The following is an 11665-nucleotide window of genomic DNA, read 5'->3' as shown; positions in this document are numbered from 1 at the left end:
GGGGCCGCGCAGGGTCCCCTTCATCAGGCTTAAAGTTCACTTTAAGCCGGATGAAGGGGACCCTGCGCGTCCCCGAAAGCGTTTGACTCCTCTTTGAGTGACCTCTTACAAAATAAAAATGGAGATTCACTAAAATTGACTTGTTTGTCATTCTGGAGTGCTGGTGACATATTCTTATAACGATGTGGACAAGAGAAGGCACATCTTTTTTACTCTTTCTTCAGCTCTGTGTATACAAATAAAAATGGTGGAACTCAAGTCCATAATGGGGATAATATTGCCACAGCCTCAAATGAATAACATTGGGTTAAAGAAGGATTCTGGGCATTTGAAATCTTAACCCTTGCAGTGCAGCTACTCCCCCCCGCACTGCAAAGGTTAAGGGCTCAGGCCCAACTGGCTGGTAGACTGAATGTCCCTCGGTATGCTCATGTGCAATACACTGTATGGTTTGGAAGCTTATGGTTCATTGGATGTTTTTCATGTGTGACAGGGTAGCGTTAAGACACTGACAAATGAATGCAATATTAACATTTGTGTGCACAGGCTTACTTTGTCTTTGCACTCATAAGAAAACCTATTTTCATGAGAACTTTGGTTGAACTTCCATTAAGAAGAATTTTGCAGGTCTTCCAATACAAGGTTATAAGTAAAAAAAAAATATGTGTTTGGAAGGAACAAAGAAGTATGATTTTGAAAAAAAAAGCTCAAGTCTGTATACCCTTTTACCCGATGTACAAAATGTCTGTTAGCAATAGTGATTCATTGTGATTCTGATAGACAGTCTTAATAGCAGTCTTCAAATGACAACTGTCTGGTCACTTACCTAATCAGATTTGCTTACGTTCCAGCTCCCAGCATACAGCCCTAATTCAGAAGAGGAACCTGTGGATTTCCCATCTGTCTTTCCACCAAAGCCAGGTAGTCATTTTGTTTTTACTATGACATGATATATAGGGATGCCCAGGTTGGTACAATGAAGGTTATGTCTAACAATCATGATCCATTATTACCATTGGGTAAGGTTAAATCAAATTCTATATCAGTAAAATAGATGTAGTAGTTGCACTTTTAGTAGTATTTAGCATGTATGATGTAGTGATGTTTTTTTAGGAATATTTAGTAATCTTCTGATAAGTTTTTTTGACTGTGGTTAGAATTAACTGAGAACCCGCATAAACCTATAAACACAGACTATTTGCATGCAATTCTCTGGATAGAATTAAAATCCTAGTAGTTACAGTCTCACTATGCAGTTTGACAGCAGAGCTGCTTTCTCCATTACTTGAGGTAGGCAACTACAAGTGGGAAATATTTGTACTGTACAAGTAGCGAGTATCCACTTTACAGTTTAGGATTCAAATTAGCTACAGCCAACATTGTTGGCTTTCCAGCTTTAGAAAAACAAAGCATTACATTTCTTAGTTTGTCAACAGCAATAAAACATGAAAATAATTCATAGGATAATTGTGATATTATTCCATGCTATGAAGTCCTGATAAAACCTAGAAAGCTGCTGTGCTAAAATAGTGTAGAAACTAATGCAAAATATGAAAAAGTGTACTGTGCTAAAAAATCTAGTGTGTGACTTCTATAAAAATAATAACATCCAAATCACAAAATTACCTAATGAATATACCGAAATGATTTCATATCAGTAAATGGTGTTGAATCTCAGTGATTAATTGATAAATCCTGATTTTCTAAACATATAAAGTGCAAATAGTGCCCAACAGTGATAATCAATGGCAATCAATTAATAAAAGTGTCCAAAACATGATTTACAATGATAAATACATTCATAAACGGTGTATCAAAATGATCTATTTATGGGTCTCCCAAGGTGATCTATAACAATAGTCCAAACAGATAATAGTGTACCAGCAAAACTCCAATCAATCCCTGTGTTGGAAATAGTGTCACTCTTCCGCTCCCAGTGAAAAACACAGCTGCACTGTTTTTTATAAAAAATATTTCATAGCCTGGTTAGCTCTAACTACACATCAAACTTATCTTTATTGCAAATAAATAGACCTTGTGTGCAGATCCCCAATAATACAGAAGTACTTGCTTGCATAGTTGCTTATAATCTCCTTACTGTTGTGGATGGACCCAGAAGTGCTCAGTCCTGAGCCCTTCAGGTTCATGGTTAGTGTACTGCTCAATGCTGGGTGGAAAATGTTTAGGGACTCTGTGTTCCCAGTCTCCAGAATGCGGTGATGATATTAGGGGTCTTTTTCAAGTTAAATAATGCATATAAACTTAAAGAAGTAAAAGTAAATAGAAAATGAAATAAATTGGAAAACAAAAAAAAAATCACATACACACCAAACACGACAGCACAGTTATAATTAGGGATGTGCTTGGCTTTTGTGCAAACTAAGTTTGTCTGAGTTTGCCTGAAGCCATGCAAAGCTGTCAGTATGTGTACCTGCAGGGCGGGAAATACCCCGGCCGCAGTTGATTAGTATACAAAATTTGTGTTGAACCACCAATGAAAATGAGACACCACACCCCCAAACAGAACATGTAGAAAAAAGAGAACAAAATGGGGCTTTAAAAGTGTCGTATCCGGATAACGCGGGACCAAATCAAATATATAGATATTCATTCATTAATAAATGATTTATTTTGACAACATATTAATTTGTAAAATACATCATTTTAAAATAAATATATAGTCAAGTTAAAAGAGTTGACCAGATAAAAATATATATATATTAATATATATATTTGACTATATCACATAGTAATTGGATGTTCACATTGTATTGTTTCTGGTCATATAATTTAGTCATATTATTTATTTGTTTGGTCACTAGATATATGCTATAGGCGTTCTCCCAAACTTTCTGAAGAAGCCAGTTGGCGAAACGCATCAAAGGCTAGACCCATTGCACAACATCAATATGAAATTAAAGAGGACAATTATGGATATTCCAATCAATCATGGACATTGTTAAAGATAAGCAATTATGTAATCGCATATATTTAATCAGATGTGCAGATGGGGTCTAGGGGGGCTTTAAGCCTTGGGATAGGATTTTTATCTGGTCAACTCTTTTAACTTGACTGTATATTTATTTAAAAATGATGTATTTTACAAATGAATATGTTGTCAAAATTAAATAATTTATTAATGAATGAATATCTATATATGTGATTTGGCCCCCGCGTTATCCGGATACGACACTTTTAAAGCCCCATTTTGTTCTCTTTTTTCTATACGCAGTTGATTAGTCCAGGAGGGGGATGTGTCATGTACAGTTTTGCACGGGCTCTGGTGAATTCGATGTACACCAAGCCCCTTCCCATTTCTAGTCTAGTCATCTCTAGAAAGAAGGTCCTTGCTGCACTCCTTTCCATCTGGATACACTGGCGGGTGCTCGAAATGACTGCGGATGGTCGCCGCATCATGTAGATAGTTGAAAAATGTCACCAGCACACCAAATCGATGATTACAACAAAGTGTTCATTTATTGACTTATGATATCTCATTGTGCAAGCGCTTTCGGGGCCACGCAGGGTCCCCCTCATCAGGCTCAGAGATGTCATCAGGCTCAGAGATTTGGTGTGCCGGTGACATTTTTCAACTATCTATAAGTTCTAAGACACATTTATACACAATGTTGCCAAACTAATGCACAAGACCCTTGCAACACTACACACAGCTATCCCCATACACATTTTATTTTTAGGAAAAATGTATGGTCATCATTTTACTTTAATGCGAAATATACAAAGTTGTACAGTATTTTAGTGTAAGTTGCCTATTTACCTGTGAATTTAAAAAAATGCACAATATTATTATATTTATACAAAATTATCCATTAGCTCGGTGAAGTTTTAAGTTTAATATTTATTAAAAATTCTAGAAATAATGTTGAATCGGTGTGCCCCAATAATTATACAAGTTCTGCCCTTTTTAGAAAATATATATTTTGGGGGGAAGGTGGAGAGTTGTTTCACATACTTTTAAGCCGTGAAATGAATGAATGTGAAAAATAACCACAATGGTCTAGCCTGAGGTGAAAATTTGGAGGCAGGACACAGCAAGGATATTATCGGGAGGCATTAAGAAAACAAGGCATAGAAAATCACAAGGTGAGCTTTTCAAATAGCAAAACTGGTTCATGTGTTAGATTAAATTTGGGATTCCTTTCCTGCCCTAGGCTGTGGTCTGGCAGGACCCCCACCCCCTTTTTTTCTTTCCTCTCCCTTCCTTCTCCTTTTTCTTTTCTAGCTCTCTTCCGCTCTAGTTCTTCTCCCTTTCCCTTTTTCTCTCAGTCTTCTCCATGGTCCCTTGTTGTGTGCGGAGTAGGGGTAATAGGTTCCTGCATGTGACACTGGTTGGTACCTTCATTGAACCCTTCTTCATTACTCGTGACATTTGATATCACATGTTTATTTTGTACTTATCAGATCTGAATTTAACTGGTGATGAGCACCCCTACTATCTGTGCATCTCTTGTAGTTTTTGTGTTTGGCTCTGCTTTTCTTTGTCTGCATGTAGTTTTATGTAAAACTGAATAAATCTTATTCTTTAAACAAAAAAAAGAAGGTCCGTGTATAGCTAGATACAGTCATGGCCAAAAATATTGGCACCCCTGCATTCTGTCAGATAATGCAGCACTTTGCGCAGAAAATTCTTGCAACTAAAAATGTTTAGGTATTCTCATGTTTATTTCTTTTTTTTTATTTGTATGACTCAAAAACAGTGTCGAAAAAAAATCTAAATCTAACACATTCCATGCAAAACACAAAAATTGGACTGGACAAATTTATTGGCACCTCCTCCAAATTGCAAGAAATAATTACATTCCTCATTTTTGTGGAAAAGCATGGACAATCTCAAGGTTAGAAGTCCATCTCCAGAGATCGTAATGTTCCTGTGTCCACTGTGCGCAACATTGTCAAGAAGTTTACAGCCCATGGCACTGTAGCTAATCTCCCTGGACGTGGACGACAGGGAACAATTGATGAAAGATTGCAACAAAGGATTGTTTGGTGGATGAAGACCCTCGATCAACTTCCAGACAAATTCAAGCTGACCTTCAGGCACAGGGTACAACTGTGTCAGCTCACACTATACGCCACCATCTGAATGAAAAAGGACGCTATGGTAGGAGACTCAAGAGGACCCCACTGCTGACACAGAAACGTAAAATAGCCAGATTGGAGTTTTCCAAAATCCTTCTGGGAGAATGTGCTGGAGACAGACAAGACAAAATTACAGCTTTTTGATAAAGTCCATAATTCTACTGTTTTCAGAAAAAGAAATGAGGCCTTTAAATAAAACATACAGTCCCTACAGTCCTACATGGTGGAGGTTCACTGATGTTTTGGGGTTGCTTCAGGCACTGGATGTCCTGACTGTGTGCATGGCATTATGAAATCTGACGACTACCAAAGAATTCTGGGGTACAATGTAGGGCCCAGTGTCAGAAAGTTGAGTCCATCAGAGGTCATGGGTCTTACAGCAGGACAATGACCCAAAGCACACGTCAAAAAGGAATGGTTTCAGACAAAGCGCTGGAGTGTATTGGACTGGCTAGCAATGAGTCCACATCTGAATCCCATAGAGCACCTGTGAGAGAGATCTCAAAACAGCAGTTGGGAAAAGGAACCATTCCAATCTGAGAGACCTGGAGCAGTTGGCGAAAGAAGAGTGGTCCAAAATTCCTGTGGAGGGGTGTAAAAACTCATTGATGGTTAAAGGAAGCCATTGATTTCAATTATTTTTTCCAAAGGCTGTGCTACCAAATATTAATTGAGGGTGCCAATAATTTTGTCCAGTCCATTTCTGGAGCTTGGTCATACCAATACAAACCAAAAAAATAAACATGAGAATGCCTAAACATTTGTAATTGCAACGATTTTCTGTGCAAAGTCGTGAATTATCTGACAGAAATGCAGGGGTGCCAATATTTTTGGCCATGACTGTATATAAATGATATATACTTACCGTAATTTTCTTTTCCTGGTTATATTCCATGGCAGCGCTGACAAATGGGTTAGCTCCCATTTCCCCTAGGTAACAGGAACAAAGAGGTTTATAACACCCTTTAGCCCATATAAACCCCTCCTTCACCTAAGCTCCCCTGTCTAGTAACAAGCTAAAAATGTCCCAACGGGTGGGAGACCAGCGCTGCCATGGAATAGAACCAGGAAAAGAAAATTACGGTAAGTATGAATCAATTTTACGTTTTCCTGGCCATATCCATGGCAGCGCTGACAAATGGGGAATACCCAAGCAAGAGAAAGGGTGGGAACATAAAAACCATACAACCAATTGCATGCCTGAAAAATAGTTTTAGTTGACCTAGTGGCGAGAAAGTAACACACTTCTGCTGAATTGGTCGTTAACTGCCGCTCTCACATCCAATCTGTAATGTTTTACAAACGTAGATATGGAAGCCCATGTTGCTGCCATGCATATCTGGTCCGCTGACACCCCTTCAGCTGCTGCCCATGAAGAAGCCAAAGCCCTAGTGGAGTGAGCCCTGATGCCTTCTGGTGGAGACATTCCTGCCACCTGGTAGGCGTTAATGATGGTAGACACAATCCATCTGCTCAAAGTCGGTTTAGTTGCAGCAAGCCCCTTCTTTGCTCCTGCTGGGATGACAAATAATCTCTCTGACTTTCTCCATGCTCTGCATTGTTCTACATAGACCTGACCAAATCCAGACATCTGTCTGGACCGTGTGAATTGAGAGCGGGTAACACAATATCCTGGTTCAGATGAAAACTGGAATGCACCTTAGGTAAGAAATCAGGTACCTTTCTCAAAATTACTCTATCTTCATGAAAGGTAAGAAAAGGTTGTTCGCTACTGCAGGCCTGGAGTTCAGACACTCTTCGACCCGAAGCCAATGCCACTAGGGTGACTGTTTTGTAAGACAGTAATTGCAGGGAAACTCCCTCCATAGGTTCAAACTGAGCTTCTTAAAGTTTTGCTAAAACAAGAGGAAGATCCCAAGATGGGTAGAGAGGTCGCCTTGGAGGATTGACTTTTCCTTGCGCCTTCAGGAATCTAGCGATATTGGGGTCCTGAGACCATCTGATACCAGTGATTACTGAAATAGCCGATTCCTGCACCACAAGAGAACTTAGGCTCCATTCGTTGTCCAAACCTGATTGCAGAAACTCCAATATAGATTTTGAAGACGGCTGAGCTGGATTAATGTTATTAACCTTGGACCATGAGGAAAAAACAGACCACATTCGACAATAGGAAGCAGAAGTGGACATCTTCCTGGATCGCAGGAGTGTATTGATGACAGCTTGGGAAAACCCTGACTTCTTCAATCCCTCCCTCTTAACAACCATGTCATCAGCTGAAGGCTCTGAGGGCTCGGGTGGAGCACCGGTCCCTGAGACAGAAGGTCTGCAAACCCCCGGAAGAGTCCATGGGGACCGAATGCTCAGACAGCAGGAGAGGGAACCATGGTCGTCTGGGCCAATATGGTATGATGGCAATGACTGTCACCCTCTCTCTTCGCACCCTCTGAAGAACTGGCATGATCAACGGAGAGGGGGGAAAAACATATGCCAGTGTGGAATTCCATGGATGGAACAGAATGTCCTGGCCTTCCGCATTCCATTCGAACCTCCTTGACAGGAATCTGTTGACTTGGCAATTGACGGGAGAAGCCATTAGATCCACCTCTGGCCTGCCCCATCTCTTAACCAGCTCGTTGAAAACTGTCTTCGACAGAGCCCATTCCGTCGGGTCCACCTGAGTTCTGCTCAAATTGTCCGCTATTTGGTTCTCGGGACCTGGCAAGTACACCGCCTTTATTCCTTTCACCGTCCAAACCATCCATTCCATCAATGGAGATAGGATTTGTATCATGTTGGGGGCTCCTTGTACCCCCTTGATTCAGATACGCTACCACGGTGGCATTGTCCACCATGACCTTGACCCATCTGCCTTGGATCTGGTTCTGAAAGAAAAGAAGCACATGGAATACCGCCTTCAGCTCCAGAAGATTCAAAGATCTGTTCCTCCACCTCTGTGACCACACCCCCTGTGCATACTGGCCGTCCAGGTGGGCTCCCCAACCCGAGCCGCTGGCGTCCGTGGTAATGGTTACCCATGGAACATCTCCCAATGGGAACCCCCTGCGCAAGTTAACTTCCTGGGACCACCACTTCAGTGAGCTGCGTACCTCTTGAGTCACCTTGATCCATTGCTTCTTGCTCCGATAGCTGTATTGCTTGAGAAAGGAACCCTGCGCCATCCATATATTCCACTGGGCTCAACGAGTAAGGCCTATGGTTGAGGACATTGAGCCCAACAGACTCATGAAAGAATCGGCTGTGACTTGCGCACGGGACCAGATAGAGCTCACTTTCAGCTTCATCCTGTGGACTCGTTCTTCGGATAATTGAACGGTTCATAGGATTGTGTTGAATTCTGCTCCCAGGTACAGCATAGTTTGAGTTGGAGACAGTTTGCTTTTCTCCACATTTATCAACCATCCGTACTTTCCGAGGGTGCTCATGGTGACTTCCCTGCTGAATATGGCCTCCGTCTCTAAGCCTGCCAGAATCAAGACATCGTTCAAGTAATGGAATACGTTCACCCCTTGTCTCTGGATTTCCGCAATGATGGTCACGAGAACCTTTGAGAAAGTCCCGGGGGCAGTGCTCAGACCAAACGGCATTGCTCGGAAATTGAAAATGTCTGCGGCCGACACAAAACCGCTGGAACTTCTGATGCAGAGGAGCGATGGGAACATGGAAGTAAGCATCTTTGAGATGGATGGACACCATCCACATCCGTGGAAGAACCACCTTCACTATAGTCTGAAGGGATTCCATTTTGAACTTCCTGACTTTTATGAAATGGTTGAGCTGGTGCAAGTCCAGGACCGGCCTCCAACCGCCTCTTGATTTGGGAGTCAAGAACAAGCTGGAATAGAAGCCCTGAAACTGCTGCTCCCTGGGGACCACCACAATGGCAGCTTGGGACAGGAGAGAATCTATAAAATCCCAAAGAACTTGTCTTTTCACTAGGCTCATCGGGAGTATGGTTGCAATGAATACGCCTCTTGGGGGACTGGATTGAAACTCCAAGCTGTAACCCTCCTGGGTCCTTCAGGACCCAGAAGTCTGCTATAGATTGTACCTGAGAATAGTTGCAGCCTTGCACCCACTCTCATGTCTCCGGGATCGACACATTCATAAGGCATGCCCTGACTTGTTGGATCCCGCATTCTTGCCTCTCCCATTTCTGGAAGGGCCAAATCCTCCTCTCCATGCACAAGGGCGAGAAGACTCCTTCCCCAGTTTGTAGGATCTGGAGTCACGGAAAGTAACATTGCTTTGGCGAGGCCTCCGATCTCTATAGCTCCCCCTGTTCCTTCTATCCTGACGGAGCAATGGACTTCTTTATGTAAGAATCCAGCTCCAAGCCAAATAGCATATCCCCCTGGAATGCTCGGGAACACAGACTATTCTTAGAGGAAGTATTAGCACCCCAAGATCTAACCCACAGAGCTCTATGAGCTACCACAGAGGACACCATACCTCTGGCCAGTGACTGAAGCAGGTCATCCGCTGCCTCTGTTGAAAGGTCCATTGCCAGCTTGATGTCCTGAATCCTATCCAAAAGTCTGTGCCTGCTCACACCTCTTTCTATATCTGCTTCCAACTCCTCAATCCACAGTTTGGATGTACGGGACACCGAGGATAGGGCCACTCCCGTGTGGAGGCCCATGCCCAAAGCAGTGTAGGTTTTCACAAGATTATGCTCCATCTTTCGATCCATGGAATCCCTGAGGGAGCCTGCGTTGTCGACTGGCAAAGCTGTGTGCTTTTCTAACCCGACCACGGCTGCATCCACTTTAGGAGCTGAATCCCAGGTACTGGAATCCGCGCTACTGATAGGATAGAGATGAGAAAATCTCCCCTTGGACCCCATTTATTTCTCGGATTTGTCCCATTCTTCCTTGATGAGCTTTTTAGTGATCTTGCTCACTGGAAAGGATGATCTGCTTCGCCTCAGCCCTGCAAAATGTCTGCTCGAGGGGGAATGTGCCGCCCTAATGGGGCATAGAATGTGTTATTAGCATTGTTAGTAGATACGAATTTATATAGTTTGTTTTCCCTTAATCATTTTCCTATGGACGTTTTTATATTTAGTTCACATGCTGCGGTAATGCACATGTTTTTATGTTCCTTTCTCTAATAACTACAACACATTTCCTGTGTAAACAAACAAAAGATCAGGAGCGCAACTACCAAAATTCCTTGTGTGTGAGTAGGTGAGTATGATCCGGCGAAGGGACCAGTGGACATATAGATGAGGACAGAGTCAGGCACACTAATAGATCTTTAGAGTGTGGGGTTTAGGTGTCTATGGCAATGTCACAGTGGTAGAAAAGGGGACTTACAATTAGGAGCTCCCCTGTTGTCTGTACGATCATCTGCTTGGATCGATCCTGGTGTCTCCGGTGGTGTGGGAGGCTGGTCTGGAATGGATGTGCATCTGTTTGACCGTCCACAAACTCGTTGGGTAAATGACAGGCCAAATTTGTTGTCGTTGCAGTGTGACACGAAGTCAGCTACACTCTCAGGTGGGCCATCCCAGATTATTACAATATCATCGATATATCTGCCATAAAAGATGAGTTTGTTGGCGTGGGGGTTGTTGGCCCAGATATGCAGAGCTTCCCAGTGTCCCATCGTTAGATTGGCGTAGCTTGGGGCATAGTTAGCCCCCATGGCAGTTCCTTGGGTTTGAAGGTAGAATTTGCCCAAAAAGGAGAAATAATTATGCGTTAGTGTAAATTTTGTACAGTCAAGAAGGAATTGGACCTGGTTGAAGTTGATCGATGATTGGCCTAGAAAAAATTGTAGGGCATTGAGGCCCACTTTATGGGGAATGGAGGTGTATAGAGAACTTACATCTAGAGATACCCAGCTATATGTGGGATCCCAGGTGTACGTGGACAGGATGTTGATAAGATGGCTGGAATCTTTGATGTAGGATGGTAATGAGAGGACTATCGGTTGTAAGAAATGGTCAATATATTTGGAGAGGCCACTGGTTAGGCTATTGGTACTTGCGATGATAGGTCGTCCAGGAGGATTATGACTATCTTTATGAATCTTTGGTAAATGATAATAGTAGGGTGTACTGGGATATTTTTGTTGTAAAAAGTTTTTTACAACCCCCCGAGCCCCAGCGAGATATACTGTGCGTATAAACACAGAATAGACCATCTCCAATTAAATGCTAGCCCCTGATAAGACCGAAGGGTTACTAAAGGTTACAGATCTCCATCGGCTAGAGCACTGACAGTTCACAATCAAGACGGACCCAGACTGCTAATCCACTCCCCCCACGCGAGTGGCAGCCTATCACTGGGCTCTATGAAATCACACGCCTCCCCCCTTGTTAAATTGAAAAAGACGACAGATCTCCCGCGGTCTCCAGTATCTTGAGGCTTGATAAAGAGGCAACCCCTCGAAGCGCGTAGCCACTGGAGACACCCGATACTTTTGTACCCCTATGACCACAGCCCGACTGCCAGCACTGACACGCGGCGCACGGGGTCACTCAGCCGCACGTAGCTCCTCCCCCCTTGCTGTCTGCTCCTGACGGACGCGGCTCGGCCCGGCCAGTCGAGTTTGTGGACGGTCAAACAGATGCACA

The 11665-nt window shown here is 42.8% G+C and overlaps 1 protein-coding gene across 2 annotated transcripts in view; it reads left to right on the top strand.

Moving 5' to 3' along the window:
• Positions 1-11665, top strand: part of LOC108795773 (latent-transforming growth factor beta-binding protein 3-like) — a 305365-nt gene that overhangs the window by 128821 nt on the left and 164879 nt on the right. Inside the window, exons 10-11 of one of the 2 annotated variants that reach the window (XM_018567072.1) lie at positions 852-924; positions 9282-9293. In XM_018567072.1, the coding sequence (XP_018422574.1) occupies positions 852-924; positions 9282-9293 (85 nt within the window). The remainder of the gene's footprint in view (positions 1-851; positions 925-9281; positions 9294-11665) is intronic. The other variant, XM_018567071.1, reaches the window with a different exon arrangement.

Source organism: Nanorana parkeri, unplaced genomic scaffold (assembly GCF_000935625.1).
Source record: "Nanorana parkeri isolate BGI_ZX_2015 unplaced genomic scaffold, ASM93562v1 scaffold1004, whole genome shotgun sequence".
NCBI classification, from domain to species: domain Eukaryota; kingdom Metazoa; phylum Chordata; class Amphibia; order Anura; family Dicroglossidae; genus Nanorana; species Nanorana parkeri.
Note: the sequence above shows the minus strand (reverse complement) of the source record. Positions and strands in the feature narration are given on the sequence as shown.